Genomic DNA, 19,580 nt, shown 5'->3' on the forward strand with positions numbered 1-19,580 from the left:
TCCCCATAACCCACCTCTCTCCACATAACACACCACACACCTCTCTCCACATAACACACATCTCTCCCCATAACACACCTCTCTCCCCATAACACACCTCTCTCCCCATAACCCACCTCTCTCCACAGAACACTCCACACACCTCTCTCCCCATAACCCACCTCTCTCCACATAACACACCACACACCTCTCTCCCCATAACCCACCTCTCTCCACATAACCCACCTCTCTCCACATAACCCACCACACACCTATCTCCCCATAACACACCACACACCTCTCTCCACATAACCCACCTCTCTCCACATAACACACCTCTCTCCCCATAACACACCACACACCTCTCTCCCCATAACACACCACACACCTCTCTCCACATAACACACCTCTCTCCACATAACACACCTCTCTCCCCATAACACACGTCTCTCCCCATAACACACGTCTCTCCACATAACACACCACACACCTCTCTCCCCATAACACACCTCTCTCCCCATAACATAACTCTCTCCCCATAACACACCACACACCTCTCTCCCCATAACACACCACACACCTCTCTCCCCATTACACATCTCTCTCCACATAACACACCTCTCTCCACATAACACACCTCTCTCCACATAACACACCACACACCTCTCTCCACATAACCCACCTCTCTCCCCATAACACACCACACACCTCTCTCCACATAACCCACCTCTCTCCACAAAACACACCTCTCTCCCCATAACACACCACACACCTCTCTCCCCATACCACACCACACACCTCTCTCCCCATAACACACCACACACCTCTCTCCACATAACCCACCTCTCTCCACATAACACACGTCTCTCCCCATAACACACGTCTCTCCCCATAACACACGTCTCTCCACATAACACACCACACACCTCTCTCCCCATAACACACCTCTCTCCCCATAACATAACTCTCTCCCCATAACACACCACACACCTCTCTCCCCATAACACACCACACACCTCTCTCCCCATAACACACTACACACCTCTCTCCCCATTACACACCTCTCTCCACATAACCCACCTCTCTCCACATAACACACCTCTCTCCCCATAACACACCACACACCTCTCTCCCCATAACACACCACACACCTCTCTCCACATAACCCACCTCTCTCCACATAACACACCTCTCTCCCCATAACACACGTCTCTCCCCATAACACACGTCTCTCCACATAACACACCACACCTCTCTCCCCATAACACACCTCTCTCCCCATAACATAACTCTCTCCCCATAACACACCACACACCTCTCTCCCCATTACACACCACACACCTCTCTCCCCATTACACACTTCTCCCCATTACACACCTCTATCCACATAACACACCTCTCTCCACATAACACACCTCTCTCCCCATAACACACCTCTCTCCACATAACACACCGCTCTCCCCATAACACATCTCTCTCCACATAACACACCTCTCTCCCCATAACACACCTCAATCCACATAACACACCTCTCTCCACATAACACACCTCTCTCCCCACAACACACCTCTCTCCCCATAACACACCTCTCTCCATATAACACACCACACACCTCTCTCCCCATTACACACCACACACCTCTCTCCCCATAACACACCTCTCTCCACATAACACACCTCTCTCCCCATAACACACCTCTCTCCACATAACACATCTCTCTCCACATAACACACCTCTCTCCACATAACCCACCTCCCCATAACACACCTCAATCCACATAACACACCTCTCTCCACATAACACACCTCTCTCCACATAACACACCTCTCTCCACATAACACACCTATCTCCCCATAACACACCTCTCTCCCCATAACCCACCTCTCTCCACATAACACACCACACACCTCTCTCCACATAACACACCTCTCTCCCCATAACACACCTCAATCGACATAACACACCTCTCTCCACATAACACACCTCTCTCCCCATAACACACCACACACCTCTCTCCCCATAACACACCACACACCTCTCTCCCCATAACATACCACACACCTCTCTCCCCATTACACACCACACACCTCTCTCCACATAACACACCTCTCTCCCCATAACACACCTGTCTCCACATAACACACCACACACCTCTCTCCACATAACACACCTCTCTCCACATAACACAACACACACCTCTCTCCACATAACACACCTCTCTCCACATAACACAACACACACCTCTCTCCACATAACACATCTCTCTCCACATAACACACCCCTCTCCACATAACACACCTCTCTCCACATAACACACCTCTCTCCCCATAACACACCTCTCTCCACATAACACACCACACACCTCTCTCCCTATAACACACCTCTCTCCCCATAACCCACCTCTCTCCCCATAACACACCACACACCTCTCTCCCCATAACACACCTTTCTCCCCATAACCCACCTCTCTCCCCATAACCCACCTCTCTCCACATAACCCACCTCTCTCCCCATAACACACCTCTCTCCACATAACACACCTCTCTCCCCATAACACACCTCTCTCCACATAGCACACCTCTCTCCACATAGCACACCTCTCTCCACATAACACACCTCTCTCCACACACACATAACACAAACCCATCTCGCCAGGTTACAAACCATTCCACAAAATGAGCCTTCTTTCCTTCTTTCTGTCCTTTTTTTGTCCTCCTCAACCCTGCTTCTCTCTCTCGTTTTCACTCAATGATCAGCATTTTCTCTCTCACATTGACCATGACACCCTTTCTTTCCCCACCTCAGAGTTTCAATGACTTACTGTGAAGATGTATCGTGACTACTGTATCTGTATTGTACCTCATTGATATCTTGGAAAGCAAGGACCAGACATATTGGGTTAATATATAGCAATATTAGACTGTCAACAGCTCAGTGATTGATACCTCTCTTACCAACACAACCCATGTCATCTCTTTGTTAGTATGAGGAACACTTAGAGTTACAGATCTAATATTTCAGCTTGATAAAACATCCAGCATTTCACCACAGAGAGAAACATGTGGAAGCAGCATTATTTGACAGTCTAGGTCCCAGGGGCTTGGCCTCTCAGCTACCCATACGGGTTAGTGATTGGTTGACAGTCTAGGTCCCAGGGGCTTGGCCTCTCAGCTACCCATACGGGTTAGTGATTGGTTGACAGTCTAGGTCCCAGGGGCTTGGCCTCTCAGCTACCCATACGGGTTAGTGATTGGTTGACAGTCTAGGTCCCAGGGGCTTGGCCTCTCAGCTACCCATACGGGTTAGTGATTGGTTGACAGTCTAGGTCCCAGGGGCTTGGCCTCTCAGCTACCCATACGGGTTAGTGATTGGTTGACAGTCTAGGACCCAGGGGCTTGGCCTCTCAGCTACCCATATGGGTTAGTGATTGGTTGACAGTCTAGGTCCCAGGGGCTTGGCCTCTCAGCTACCCATACGGGTTAGTGATTGGTTGACAGTCTAGGTCCCAGGGGCTTGGCCTCTCAGCTACCCATATGGGTTAGTGATTGGTTGACAGTCTAGGTCCCAGGGGCTTGTTTTCAGGTATTCTTCCTCTGAGAGGAAGAAGGGAGGAAGAGGATGAGCAAGGGAGGAGGCACAGGCCATGAAATACAGTGTTAAAATAAAGAGTGAGAAACAGAAGATACTGGATTGAAACCAATCAAGAGGATACTATGAAACGAAAGAGAAAAAAATAATGTTTTTTTGACAGTAACACCAGTGTTCCTTATGTTATATTATTCCTTATGTTATACTAAGTACAGTATATGGTGTTTCTATAGCTAGCGCTGACAGTGAGGACGTGTGAAGTACAGGATCAACAACCTCTGCACAATCAAAACAGTGTATTTGTGAAAAGGTGATAAGTTCACAGTTAGCCATTGTTATGATGTAGGCTAAATGCCAGCTGAAAAGTACCGGTGGCCTGGCTTTGGCCCCAAGTGAGAGCTGTTCCGCCGGAGCCATGGCCCAGTGAGACACGGGTGCGGCCCGCATAGATGGAAAGAGAAAGGTCTAAGCCTTTGGAATTAAACACTGGGATAAATCCTGTATGGAAATGACCCTCTCTCAGGCAGGGCCTCCCCACCCACAAGGGTCACCCCCCGACCCTTGACACCGAGCCTATCTGCCTATCTGCTGTGAGACCATGGTTTAAGAAGGGCGTTTTGTTCAGGTCTTGGTTAAGGACTGTGTGGTTTAAGAGCCCTGTCATCAGGGCTATTGATTTGATCCTAATGAGCTGATTAGGAGAACTGGGGTTTGTCAAGGTATTGGGCTGTGTGTGTGTGTGTGTGTGTGTGTGTGTGTGTGTGTGTGTGTGTGTGTGTGTGTGTGTGTGTGTGTGTGTGTGTGTGTGAGTGTGTGTGTGTGTGTGTGTGTGTGTGTGTGTGTGTAGTTTCTTCCTAGGATGGAGACCTAGAGGACGTTCCCTTCTCAAGCTCCTGAGAAAGATACAGACGGAGCACAAGTGTTCCCTGCTGGACAGAGACCGTACTACAGCCTCACTTATTTAAACTGTCATAGGTACTGGGGGAGAATCTCATTTCCTTGATTCCTCACATCCTCTCTCCTTGCCTCCTTCTCAAAACCCATTGATTGAGAAGTTCAGAGGGGCGGGACCTCTGATGTTCTAATCCAATGAGTTTAGATAAGGACATGAGGCATGAGGACGCAAGGTATAAAGAAAACGCAATTTAGATTCTCCCCGTGTTGTAAGAGTGGCAACGCTCTGCCTGGTTTTACATTGACAAACAGATGATGACTGTGCCCCGAAGCACACAGAGTAATGTGTTCTCAGTCAAAGCATGTGGCTCCTTTTGTATAGAGATCTAAAGTGTATTGAGACCAATGTGAAATGCACTTTAGAATAATCAGTACTTGCAGTTCAAAATAATATTACATTTTATCTCCCTATCATTCGCAATTCTAATAAAGAAAAGGGAATGGAACAATAATCTAATCATAATGGAATATTCTCGCTCCTGCCCATGTCAACCCCATCCTAGTTCTTTGTAGCCTACACAGGTGTGTGGAATGTGGAATCTCTATGGTCCAGAGAGATGTATGATCGAATGCTTCCCCCTGACCCGTATACATGCCCTGACCTCTCTACCTTCCTCCTGGTCTCAATGACTGACGATGCTACTGGGGAGTCAGGGGTCTGGTGATCAGTGGTATGGGCCCAGTCCTCTCTCCTTTCACCCGGGCTCTGCTATGGCCCATTTCAATCCATGCACACACCCTTCAGTTGGTTGGGCAGCTGTCTTCCAGATGTATACGTGATACTTTGAGGATGTTTTTGTTCCCCTGGTGGTGGTTGTGTGTGTGTGTGTGTGTGTGTGTGTGTGTGTGTGTGTGTGTGTGTGTGTGTGTGTGTGTGTGTGTGTGTGCGTGTGCGTGTGCGTGTGCGTGTGCGTGTGCGTGCGTGCGTGCGTGCGTGCGTGCGTGCGTGCGTGCGGCAGCTACCTGACCAATCAATCTGTCTGCATTAGTGTGTATGTTGTCGTGTCTTTGGCTATGCCGGATTAAGTGATATGACATGCTATTCTATAAAATAATTTCTCCGTCATTAATATTACCTGATTGAGCTAATCATCTAAATGTAATTAACTAGAGAGTCGGGCACCACAAAATAATGTTTATAGAGCATTTATCTTCCAAAAAAACTCTTAAAGACCTAGTAATATTTTACATCAATAGCAGTCAATATCAATCGTCATCTTAATTCAGTCTCATCTGAAAGTTGTAAATTATTTTATCTGCACGAACCCTGGCTAACAAGTTGAATCAGCAATACAAAGTTGGGTTTAATTATTTATTTGCTAAATACCTAACTAATGACACAGAATTACACATACACATAATTAAATCATAACTTGATTACAAATTACGTCATAAAGGAAAACGTCCCTAGCGGGCGGAACAGACCTGACAGCTTGTTACACAAAGGAAAAGGGCTGGGTTTGAGTGAAAGAGCATGAAGACTGAGGGACACAGGGAGAAGCTGTGCTATCGTAAATACAGTATCGGATGCATTCTAAATTACCGCCCATTTGGAAAAGGAAAATGCAATAAATATTTACCCCGAGCTGCGCTTCAGTAGGTTGGTGGTAGATGGAAGGACATGTTGCCAAACCAAGTCCTTTGTCCTTTGAAGAATGTCTCTGGAGGTCAATTGGATAAGCTGTAGTAGCGTCGTTGTGTGATAGATGGGATACTCTGTCTGTTCCTTCGTAACCCTCGTTTGCAGCGGCTGTTGCTAACTCAACGGCTAGGAGGTATTACTTCTGTAGTGAATAAAAGTTCAAAGTTCATACCATTCGCAACCAAGCTCACGCTGATGTTGGCTTCGTTCTGTAGTTATTATCTGAACCATTCTGACATTGGACCGTCGTCCTCACATTATCGGAACAGGAGGTTATATTGTCATCAAGGGCTTATATAGGAAGGGAGAGGAGGGCGTGTTTGAAAAGTTTAATAGCTCATGTCCCTTCACAGGGCGGGCCACTGATTGAGCAGCCCTATCTTATGAAAACCCACATCTCACATTTTAGAAGCTAAAATCACATTTCATCCCATCACAAATAATTTCATATTCAAACATTTAAATTGAACAACAATTCCATGTGAATCCGATAACTCTGATGTGTAGACTTTCCACTGTAGAGTTTATGTCATCTTATCATTGATGAGAATGTCTCAGATGACAACCGAACTGACATTATATTCATTAAGTACCACCGCATTTGTTCAATTGTTAAGATTACCAGAATATAGTTCATTTCCCGCCACCTTCTGATGTTCCCAGAATCTCTATGTTAACTAAAGGTTTTTCAAATGTAACATCAGTGGGGTAGAGAGAGGAAAAAGGGGGAAAGAGGTATTTATGACTGTCATAAACCTACCCCCAGGCCAATGTCATGACAACTATAAGGGTTCTTCTACATAGATAATAGGAAATCCCAGGACATAGTGTATATAATACTGTAAGGGGATTTATTCTACATAGATCATAGGAAATCCCAGGACATAGTCTCTATAATATGGGCAGGTGGGACGGTATTGTCCCACCTCGCCAACATCCGGTGAAATTGCAGGGCGCAAAACTCAAACCACAGAATTATAAATATTTAACTTTCATAAAATCACAAGTGTAATACATTAAAATTAAGTTTAACTTCTTGTTAATCCAGCCGCTGTGTCAGATTTCAAAAAGGCTTTACGGCGAAAGCACACCATGCGATTATCTGAGGACAGCGCCCCGCATACCAAACCATAAAAAACATATTTCAACCAGGCAGGTGCGACACGAAAGTCAGAAATATATATTCTAACTTCTGGGCCTGAGTAACAGGCAGTTTACTTTGGGCACGCTATTCATCCGGACGTGAAAATACTGCCCCCTACCCAAGAGAGGATAATACTGTAAGGGGAAATTCTACATAGATCATAGGAAATCCCAGGACATAGTGTCTATAATACTCTAAGGGGTTATTCTACATAGATCATATGAAAACCCAGGACAAAGTGTCTGGGCCATCTCTGGGCCATTTCTGCCCAGGGAATGAACGCCGCCCACTCCCCCGGAGAGCAGAACTAGGTAATAGCTGGAGCAGTTTAATTGCAAAACCAACGGCATAAAGAATAACAAAATATGGGTACATAACCCGACGCGCACCAGTCAACATGTGCACAAGCACTTACAACAAACAAGTCAACACAAGGCATGGGGGGAACAGAGGGTTAAATACACACCAATTCATGAGGGAAATGAAAACCAAGTGTGCAGGAAAACAAGGGCTAGAAGACCGGTGACGCCAACCGCCGAATGCCGCCCGAACAAGGAGAGGAACCGACTTCGGTGGAAGTCGTGACATCATAGGAAAACCCAGGACATAGTGTCTGTAATACTGTAAGTGGTTCTTCTACATAGATCATAGGAAACCCCAGGACATAGTGTCTATAATTCTGTAATAATGTCATATAGTTCCTTTCACAATTTCCAAAATTCACTCAGTTGTCACTGACTAGTTGAATACTCATTCCCAGTTAACAATTTCTGTACTTATAGAAATCACATAAATTCATTATCAGGTTTTTGGTTTGGTGGTTATAATTTTATTTACATAAAATAAATAGGGTCCCCATCCAGCTCCTTCCGCCCTACAACCCTTCAACCCTTCAACCCTATAAGCCTTCAACCCTCGAACACTTCAAGCCTGCACCCGTTCAACCCTACAACCCTTAAACTCTTCAACTTTTTAACCCTACAACCCTTCAACCCTTCAAACCTACAACCCTTCAACCCTACAACCCTCCAATACTACAACCCGTCAACCCTACAACCCTTCAACCCTACAACCCTCCAATACTACAACCCTTCATCCCTACAACCCTTCAACCCTGAAATCCTTCAACCTACAACCCTACAACCCTTCAAACCTACAACCCTTCAATACTACAAACCTTCAACCCTACAACCCCTTCAATTCTACAACCCTTCATCCCTACAACCATACCACCCTAGAACCCTTCAATCCTACAACCTTTCAAACCTAAACCCTTCAACTTTTCAACCTTTGAACCCTACAACCCTTCAACCAACTCCACAACCCTTCAACTCTACATCCCTTGAAGCCTACAACCCTTCAACCCTTCAACCCTACAACCCTTCAACCCTACAAACCTACAACCCTTCAACCCTACAACCCTTCAACCTTTCAATTGTACAACCCTACAACCGTTCAAACCTACAACCCTTCAAGCCTTCAACCTTTCAATCCTTCAACCCTACAACCGTTCAAACCTACAACCCTACAACTCTTCAACCCTATAACCCTTCAACCCTACAACCCTACAATTTTACAACCCTTCAACCCTTCAAGCCTTCAACCTTTCAAATCTTCAAACCTACAACTGTTCAACCCATCAACTCTAGAACCCTTCAGCCCTACAACCCATCAACCCTACAAACCTTCAACCCTACAACCGTTCAACCCTTCAACCCTTCAACCCTACAACCCTTCAACCCTATGACCCTTCAACCCTATGACCCTTCAACCCTACAACCCTTCAACCTTAGAACTCTAGGGGGGGAGAGCGAGGGAGTGTGTGAGTGTTGTTTTTTACAAGCTGGACCTGGCTCTCAGGTTCCCTGTCCCATGGAAGTAGAGAAGACATGAAGGACCTTCCTTCCTCTGATAACAACAAAAGACAGTTTGGTGTCACACACACAGCCATTTGCTGAGGTTATCTGTGACCTCCATCTAGCCTCTGTATCTATCAGATCATGTCTCAAGCAGCAGCTATCCAACAGGGATACCACTATCTGTTGGCCCACAGGATCTTATCATCTGTCTCTGCAGCACTCTCTCTCTCCTTCTCTATCTCTCCATCTCTGTCTCTCTCTAGATCTCTCTCTCTGTTTCTCTCTCTCTCTCTCTCACTCTCTCTCTCCTTCTCTATCTCTCCATCTCTGTCTCTCTCTAGATCTCTCTCTCTGTTTCTCTCTCTCTCTCTCTCACTCTCTCTCTCCTCTATCTCTCCATCTCTGTCTCTCTCTAGATCTCTCTCTCTGTTTCTCTCTCTCTCTCTCTCACTCTTTCTCTCCTTCTCTTTCTCTCTTTATCCCTGTCAAATCAATTCAAAGTGGCTTCATTGGCATGGAAAACGTGTTTACATTGCCAAAGTGAGTGAAAAAAAAACATAACAACATCGACAAAAACCAACAAAGAGAATTAAACAAAACAAAAACAACCGGACATTAACAGTGACATCAACAGTCTCCATATTGCTCTGAGTCCTGACACCTGATCAGTAGTGCAACAGCCAGGGTTACAGCTAGCATCAGCCTGAGGAGAGGAGAGGCTGGATGGAGTGACTTCATACTGTACTGTAATGGTTGGTTGTCTATCTCATACTTTCTGTTGTTCAACCACTTTTAAAGGCCATCAGAGTATCATGTCTCATGGCCACATATGCTGCTTGCAACCACCCTACTCATCTATCCTCACTTTCTCGACTTGTTCCGTTTACAAAGGTACACTCTCACACACACACACCCACTCACACACCCAGACACCCACCCAGACACCCACCCACCCACACACACCCACCAACCAACACACCCACACACCAACCCGCTCACACAACCACCCGCTCACACACCCAGACACTCACCCAACCCACCCACCAATCAACCCCCCCCCACACTAACACACACACTCTCTCTCTCTCTTACTCTCTATCCCTCTATCTCCCTCTTTCTTTCTGTCTCTCACTTCCCCCTCTACCCATCTACCCCATTCTTTCTCCCCCCTTTTCTCTTTGTCTGTTACCCTCTGCCATTCTTTTCTTTCGGTTGATTTCCCTGTGGTATTTCCCAATGTAAACACACAGTGTCTTGTGTAAGGACAGATCTCGTCTGTCTGCAGTGCTGCTGCGCTGCTTGACACACACACACAAACACGCCGTCTGTTTTGACTGAGGGAAACACCATGAGTGATTGAGATCTCCTAGTGGCTGCAATCGTATGTTTTCATTCACCTCCTTCAATCTGTTTTGTCAGTCAGCAAACAACACCATGATTCGGGTTGGTGCACCAGAGGGAGAATAAGAAGAATACCCCACTACAATATGTAGGATTAGCTTCCTTCTTTTTACAATTTCATTCTAGAATTATAAAGTGACTTGTAAATGGATAAAAAATTGTTTATTGTATGTATGTGACTGCATGTGAATTAAACCCACATTCTTGTCATTGCTAGCGCCACACTTAAACCAACTGAGTTCCTTCAAGACTGATACTGTAGACGTCTTGTTCTGTAACAGCCTCAGTGTCTGTCTGTCTGTCTGTCTGTGGCTTGATGACAGCATGCTGTGAACGTGGTTATTTTCACATATTCTATCTGTCTGTCTGTCTGTCTGTCTGTCTGTCTGTCTGTCTGTCTGTCTGCGGCTTGATGACAGCATGCTGTGGACGTGGAAAGTTTCACAGATTATGTCTGTCTGTCTGTCTGTGGCTTGATGACAGCATGCTGTGAACGTGGCTACTTTCACAGAGTCAGGCAGGATAGAAAACACTACTCAACAATTGTGGCCAGTGGTCCCTGGATCAGCTTGGATGGTTGAGGTAAACACACACACACACACACACACACACACACACACAGACACAGACACGGTTTTCCTCCTCTTCTGCGGAGGAGTAGGAAAGATCGGACCAATGCGCAGCGTGGTAAGTGTCCATATTTTAATGAAATATAACCGAACACTGAATACACAAGAACAAGAGAAATAAATGAAAACCGAAACAGTTCTGTATGGTAAAATACAGACACAGAAAACAACTACCCCCCAAATCATAGTGGAAAAACAGGCTGCCTAAGTATGGTTCTCAATCAGAGACAACGATTGACAGCTGCCTCTGATTGGGAACCATACCAGGCCAAACACAGAAATACAAAACCTAGAATACACAACATAGAATGCCCACCCCAACTCACGCCCTGACCAAACTAAAACAGAGACATAAAAAAGAAACTAAGGTCAGGACGTAACACACACACACACACACACACACACAGGTCAGCGCAGACCACCAGAGTGTAAACGTGTTGGCTGCATGGTCAGTCCTCCTCACATAGAGAATCCACAATATAAGCATCTTTCTTTATACTGCAATCATCAAGAACGCAGTACGAGTCACATACTGTAGTCACACAAACAAGCACATACACAAACAAACACACACACACACACACACACATATACACAAACATCCAATTAAATTTAAGCCTCTCTTGAAATGAGTGTTTATGTGACATACAGTAGATACACAGCCCAGTGATTTAAAGATCACACTCACACTGTCTGCATGACCAGAGTTCACCAGAGTTCAACAGAGATCACCAGAGATCCCCAGAGTTCACCAGAGATGACATGAGATCACCAGAGATCACCAGAGATGACCAGAGACAACATGAGATCACCAGAGATCACCAGAGTTCATCAGAGTTCATCAGAGTTCACCAGAGATGACCGGAGTTCACCAGAGTACACCAGAGATCAGCAGAGATCACCAGAAATGACCAGAGTTCACCAGAGATCACCAGAGATCACCAGAGTTCACCAGAGATGAGATGAGATCACCAGAGATCACCAGAGATGACCAGAGACAACATGAGATCACCAGAGATCACCAGAGTTCACCAGAGTTCACCAGAGATGACCAGAGTTCACCAGAGTTCACCAGAGTTCACCAGAGATGACCAGAGATGACCAGAGATCACCAGAGTTCACCAGAGATGACCAGAGATGACCAGAGTTCACCAGAGTTCACCAGAGATGACCAGAGATGACCAGAGATCACCAGAGTTCACCAGAGATGACCAGAGATGACCAGAGTTCACCAGAGTTCACCAGAGATGACCAGAGTTCACCAGAGTTCACCAGAGTTCACCAGAAATGACCAGAGATGACCAAAGATGGCCAGAGTTCACCGGAGTTCACCAGGCTGGTGGAAAGAGCAGTAGATTATGAAAATGTAACCACTCACTTTAGACCCTGTTACAAATGGGCAATATTGAATCATGAGATGTGGATATTAAATACATACAGTTGAAGTCGTAAGTTTACATACACTTAGGTTGGAGTCATTAAAACTTGTTTTTCAACCACTCCACAAATTCCTTGTTAACAAACTATAGTTTTGGCAAGTCGGTTAGGACATCTACTTTATGCATGACTGTTAAAACCTCTTACTTCTACCCCTTCCTTTTTCGAAAATTCTGTTAAAAATCGCGCAACTTTTCAGCGTCCTGCTACTCATGCCAGGAATATAGTATATGCATATGATTAGTATGTGTGGATAGAAAACACTCTGAAGTTTATAAAACTGGTTAAATCATGGCTGTGACTATAACAGATCGTGTGTTTCATTGAAAAACGCAAGAAAAACTGCTCTCTGAAAGCAAAAAATAATTTCCATAAGTCACTTCCACCAGTTGTTAAAAGAGAACAGAATTTAATGGGAATCTGCCTGCAATTCATACAAATTCCGCACGATGGCGCCATTGTACTAATTTTCAATTGAATTAATTGTTGGAAAATACATCTATCTGACCTCCATTTTCCCAGTCTTCACCCGGATGCAGTTGAGGGAGAGATCAGATGGCATTGTTTTTGAAGTGAGGACCTATTGAAGAGACATCGCCCTGTAATCATTTTGATAGATTATAAACGTTTACTAATACCTAAAGTTGGATTACAAAAGGATTTCGAAGTGTTTTGTGAAAGTTTATCGTCGACTTTTTTAATTTAAAAAAATTACGCAGCGTTTAAAAACGTTGATTTTTTCTGAATGACACAGCTTCCATACAAAGCTATTTTGGGTATATATGGACCGATTTAAACGAAAAAAAGACCCAATAGTGATGTTTATGGGGCATATAGGAGTGCCAAGAAAGAAGCTCGTCTAAGGTAATGAATGTTTTATATTTTATTTCTGCGTTTTGGGTAGCGCCGGCTATCGCAAAATCTGTTGTTTACGTGTCGAGCTGGCATTTTGGGGGGTGCATGCTATCAGATAATAGCTTCTGATGCTTTCGCCGAAAAGCATTTTAAAAATCTGACTTGCTGGCTAGGTTCACAACGAGTGTAGCTTTAATTCAATACCCTGCTTGTGAATTTTGATCAAAGATTGAGTTGTAACGAGTACATTTAGCATTTAGCGTAGCGCATTTGCATTTCCAGGGGCATACTTGAGACGTCTGCGTCTCAAGTATGGTCAAGAAGTTAAGGGAATTTTTTTATCAATGATGACTAATTATGTATACATTTCAATCAGGACTGACTAATCCGAATACTATTATGTTACTGTACATGTACTAATCAGAATACTAAATGTTACTGTATATGTATGAGTTTTCATTCTTGATCCCAGTACTGAAAATAATGTGTGTGTGAACGTGGGCAAAAGTTAGAACAATGACGGTCTGTTCCTTGGTACAAATGAATGAATGATATCTCCAGACTGTCTAGAATGCTTATCTACACTGACTGACCTTGGCTCTAGGCGAGGAGGGAAGGCTTGAGAGCTATAGGGCCTTTCAACCAGTGTCAAGAAGAGACGGAACATTTAGAAAACGCTGACGTCATTTTCAGTTTATAACCTGTGGTAAAATGTGTATGCACTCAGTACTCTCTTGAATAAAGGCTGTTACTTGACTGTTGAGACCGGACTCTATCCATTCCTATAAAATAAGGGTCTTACAAATTCTTATGAATTGACAGAGTGTTTAATATTAATTGGGTATTAAAACAGAGGAATTAAATTCCTTCAACAATGACACAAGTAATTTGTCCAACAATTGTTTACAGACAGATTATTTCACTTATAATCCACTGTATCACAATTCCATTCTAAGTTGACTGTGCCTTTAAACAGCTTGGACATTTCCAGAATTTTTTTCTCCAGGCTTTAGGAGCTTCTGATAGGCTAATTGACATCATTTGAGTCAATTGGAGGTGTACATGTGGACGTATTTCAAGGTTTACCTTCAAATTCAGTGCCTCTTCGCTTGACATCATGGGAAAATCAAAAGAAATCAGCCAACACCTCAGAAAAAAAATTATATTCCTCCACAAGTCTGGTTCATACTTGGGAGCAATTTCCAAACGCCTGAAGGTACCACGTTCGTCTGTACAAACAATAGTACGCAAGTATAAACACCATGGGACCACGCAGCCGTCATACCGCTCAGGAAGGAGACACCTTCTGTCTCTTAGAGATGAACGTACTGTGGTGCGAAAAGTGCAAATCAATCACAGAACAACAGCAAAGGACCTTGTGAAGATGCTGGAGGAAACAGGTACAAAAGTACCTATATAGACATAACCTGAAAGGCCGCTCAGCAAGGAAGAATCCACTGCTCCAAAACCGCCATATAAAAGCCAGACTACGGTTTGCAACTACACATGGGGACAAAGATCGTACTTTTTGGTCTGATGAAACAAAAATAGAACTGCTTGGCCATAATGACCATTGTTATATTCGGAGGAAAAAGTGGGAGGCTTACAAGCCGAAGAACACCATCCCATCCGTGAAGCACGGGGGTGGCAGCATCATGTTGTGGGGGTGCTTTGCGGCAGGAGGGACTGGTGCACTTCACAAAAGAGATGGCATCATGAGAGAGGACAATTATGTGGATATATTGAAGCAACAGCTCAAGACATCAGTCAGGAAGTTAAAGCTTGGTCGCAAATGGGTCATCCAAATTGACAATGACCCCAAACATACTTCCAAAGTTGTGGTGGCAAAATGGCTTAAGGACAACAAAGTCAAGGTATTGGAGTGGCTAGCACAAAGCCCTGCCCTCAATCCTATAGAACATTTGTGGGCAGAACTGAAAAAGGATGTGCGAGCAAGGATGCCTACAAACCTGTGGAAGGCTACCCAAAACAAACCTGTGGAAGGCTACCCAAAACAAACCTGTGGAAGGCTACCCAAAACAAACCTGTCGAAGGCTACCCAAAACAAACCTGTGGAAGGCTACCCAAAACAAACCTGTGGAAGGCTACCCAAAACAAACCTGTTGAAGGCTACCCAAAACAAACCTGTGGAAGGCTACTTCCACTTATTGTGGAAGGCTACCCGAAATGTTTGACCCAAGTTAAACAATTTAATTTGTACTATTTTCTACATTGTAGCCATGCTGGTTAAGTGTGCCTTGAATTATAAATAAATCACTGACAGTGTCATTGGCAAAGCACCCCCAAACCATCACACCTCCTCCTCCATGCTGCATGGTGGTAACCACACATGCAGAGATCATCCATTCACCTACTCTGCGTCTCACGAAGACAAGTCGGTTGGAACCAAAAATCTCAAATTTGGACTCATCAGACCAAAGGACAGATTTCCACTGGTCTGATGTCCATTGCTTGTCTGGCTCAAGCAAGTCTCTTCTTCTTATTGGTGTCCTTTAGTAGTGGTTTCTTTGCAGCAATTCAACCATGAAGGCCTGATTCACGCAGTCTCCTCTGAACATTTGATGTTGAGATGTGTCTGTTACTTGAACTCTGTGAAGCATTTATTTGGGCTGCAATTTCTGAGGCTGGTAACTCTAATGAAGGTAACCTCTACCGCAGAGGTAACTCTGGGTCTTCCTTTCCTGTGGCGGTCCTCATGAGAGCCAGTTTCATCATAGCGCTTGATGGTTTTTGCGACTGCACTTGAAGAAACTTTCAAAGTTCTTGAAAATTCAAGTAATGATAGACTGTCATTTCTCTTCGCTTATCTGCTGGGGCGGCAGGGTAGCCTAGTGGTTAGAGCAGTGGACTAGTAACCGAGGTTACTAGTCCACTAACCGAGGTTACTAGTCCAAGGTTGCAAGTTCAAATCCCTGAGCCGACAAGGTACAAATCTGTCGTTCTGCCCCTGGAACCCACTGTTCCTAGGCCGTCATTGAAAATAATAATTTGTTCTTAACTGACTTGCCTAGTTAGATAAAGGTTAAAAAAAAAAAATCTGCGCTGTTCTTGTCATAATATGGACTTGGTATTTTACCAAATATGGCTATCTTCTGTATAACACTTGTCACAACACAACTGATTGGCTCAAACGCATTAAGAAGGAAAGAAATTCCACAAATGAACTTTTAACAAGGCACACCTGTTAATTCCAGGTGACTACCTCATGAAGCTGGTTAAGAGAATTCCAAGACTGTACCAAGCTGTCATCAAGGCAAAGGGTGACTACTTTAAAGAATCTAAAATCTAAAATACATTTTGATTTGTTTAACACTTTTTTTGGTTACTACATGATTCTATATGTGTTATTTCATAGTTTTGATGTCTTCACTATTATTCTACAATGTGTCCAAACTTTTGACTGGTACTGTATATTTTTTGTGTGTGTTTTAGTGACCATGTAATGTTATGTTCTCTTAATTTACACTGCTTTGACGATCGATCAGGGCCTGTGTGTGTGTGTCAGTGTGTCGGTGTGTGTGTGTGTTGGCGTGCGGGTCGGTGTGTCGGTGTGTGTGTGTGTGTCTTTGTGCGTGTCGGTGTGTCGGTGTGTGTCGGTGTGTGTGTGTGTCGGCGTGCGGGTCGGTGTGTGTTGGCATGTGTGTAGGTGTGTGTGTGTGTCGGTGTGTTTGTTTCGGTGTGTGTGTGTGTGTCGGCGTGCGGGTCGGTGTGTGTTGGCATGTGTGTAGGTGTGTGTGTGTGTCGGTGTGTTTGTTTCGGTGTGTGTGTGTGTCGGCGTGCGGGTCGGTGTGTGTTGGCATGTGTGTAGGTTTGTGTGTGTGTCGGTGTGTGTGTGTCGGTGTGTGTGTTTGTTTCGGTGTGTGTGTGTGTGTTGGTGTGTGTGTGTCGGTGTGTGTGTTTGTTTCGGTGTGTGTGTGTGTGTTGGTGTGTGTGTGTCGGTATGTGTGTTTGTTTCGGTGTGTGTGTGTGTCGGTGTGTGTGTGTGTGTGTGTGTGTTGGTGTGTGTGTGTGTGTGTGTGTTGGTGTGTGTGTGTGTGTGTGTGTGTTGGTGTGTGTGTGTGTGTGTGTGTGTGTGTGTGTGTTGGTGTGTGTGTGTGTGTGTTGGTGTGTGTGTGTGTGTGTGTTTGTTTCGGTGTTTGTGTGTGTGTTGGTGTGTGTGTGTCGGTGTGTGTGTTTGTTTCGGTGTGTGTGTGTGTTGGTGTGTGTGTGTGTGTTGGTGTGTGTGTGTGTGTTGGTGTGTGTGTGTGTGCGCCATCTTGTTTTAGTTTTACAATAGCACAGCTTCAGGCATTTGTTTATTCCACTCTGTAACCAAAACGGTCAATTATTTACAGGCACAATAACATGTTCCAGATATCTGGAGTTCTACCAGGGCTCTAGCCTGGTCACTGACAGGACGGGAATATCTCAAATCAGACATATCTCAAACTGTTTATGTTGGGTAACTATCTCCCGAGTGGTACAGCTGTCTAAGGCACTGCATCTCAGTGCAAGAGGTGTCACTAGAGTCCCTGGTTTGAATCCAGGCTGTATCACATCCGGCTGTGATTGGGAGTCCCATAGGGCGGCGCACAATTGGCCCAACGCCGTCTGTGTTTGGCTGGGGTAGGCCATCGTTGTAAATAAGAATTTGTTCTTAACTGACTTGCCTAGTTAAATAAAGGTTAAATATGATGATAACATCTACTGAAGCTAGTAGAGTCAATGTATAGTAGGCTACTGTGTGTATCTGACGCTGAGGTGGAATGTAGTAGTGTTTAGAAGGCAGAAACCCCAGTCTGAAACCAGCCTAATTATCCCCTCACGAAACTTTTACAGCCTGGCTAATGATTCATTAATAGTTGCAAACTCTCACACCACGCTGTAACAACTTTTCAGTCTCGTAAAATTTGTGGTAGAAAGCCCATTGCTTCTGAATAAACAGAATTAAGGATAGAACTAGAATTGGACACTCAAGAAAAAATACTTTCTTATTTCTAGAGATTCTGGAAACACACAGGACAGGGAATATTTATAAAACAAGTACAAAGAAAAACAATAGTCTGATTTATTTCATAATTCAACGTTTAGTCTTCACATTCTGTTTATACAATAGTAATAAGAAATGTAACACATAGCTCTGATGCAATATCCTGTGCAGTTCCTACCATAGTTCCGACACAAGCGGGTTTGAATCCCGGCGAAATGTGATCCTGCATTTGGCCCTTTAATAGGAATTAGGGATAAACCTAGGGAATGGGGATCCACGTCAAGGAGGCACTGTCTCCTGACCTCTCTCTACGAGCACGAGAGACACGGGGAACCTGAGTTATACAGGACGATACTACAGCATGAAACGTTGACAGAAGAGGAATAGTAGGAACAGGCTACAGTCAGAAAGTTAATGAGAATAGCAGCCGAGAGCCGTGATGTGATTTACCGGGCCACTTTACTACGCGAGGAAAGAGCGAGAGAGAGAGACTACAAAATCACAAGGTAAGAGGTATTTGAAATAGTTCCGCTATAACCAGGAACTCATACGTGTTTTTCTTTTTCAGATTGTAGCCTAGGCTCGTAGTCCTCTGCTTTGATTTGTGTCATCACAGGGACATTGGCTAGTTAGTGTGCTATTCGTTTAGAAATCGTTGGAAGAGAAGTGCAACACGAGTCTAGGATTGGAGCTGGATGAGTTTAGGATTGAAGCCACATTGCTTATTTGCTGTCGACGTTTTTTCACGGTGGCGTGACCAGCAATGCGGGTGAAATGTAGACCTTGTCTTGCTAAGCCAGAATAAGAAATAAAGAAGATGTGTTGCAAACTGTTATCTGAAACAGAAATGTCATTGGATCAGATGACCTCAAAGAGATAAACCTTTCAACTTTTTTGAGGGGGGGCGTGCAACTCGCCCCAGCTGCCTGGCTGTATCACATCCATTATAATGCTGATACAAATGGATACACAGTCCAGGTGTTATCTAAGGGCACTCTGTTGAGTGTTGGGAATTCAGCTGTTGCAGCCAGCTGAATTGGAACGTGGTGCATTTTTAAAAACATTTTTAAATGTAACCTATATTTAACTAGGTATGTCAGTT

The 19,580-nt window shown here is 44.4% G+C and overlaps 1 protein-coding gene across 1 annotated transcript in view; it reads left to right on the top strand.

The window, feature by feature from the left end:
* The first annotated feature begins 18,669 nt into the window (after positions 1–18,669).
* LOC139383898 (pleckstrin homology domain-containing family H member 1-like) overlaps positions 18,670–19,580 on the top strand; it is an 80,172-nt gene continuing 79,261 nt past the window's right edge. The window contains 2 exon segments of the mRNA XM_071128502.1: positions 18,670–18,953; positions 18,956–18,984. Of these exon segments, the coding sequence (XP_070984603.1) occupies positions 18,893–18,953; positions 18,956–18,984 (90 nt within the window). The 5' untranslated portion in view covers positions 18,670–18,892.

This window comes from Oncorhynchus clarkii, chromosome 25 (genome assembly GCF_045791955.1).
Source record: "Oncorhynchus clarkii lewisi isolate Uvic-CL-2024 chromosome 25, UVic_Ocla_1.0, whole genome shotgun sequence".
In the NCBI taxonomy this organism is placed as follows: domain Eukaryota; kingdom Metazoa; phylum Chordata; class Actinopteri; order Salmoniformes; family Salmonidae; genus Oncorhynchus; species Oncorhynchus clarkii.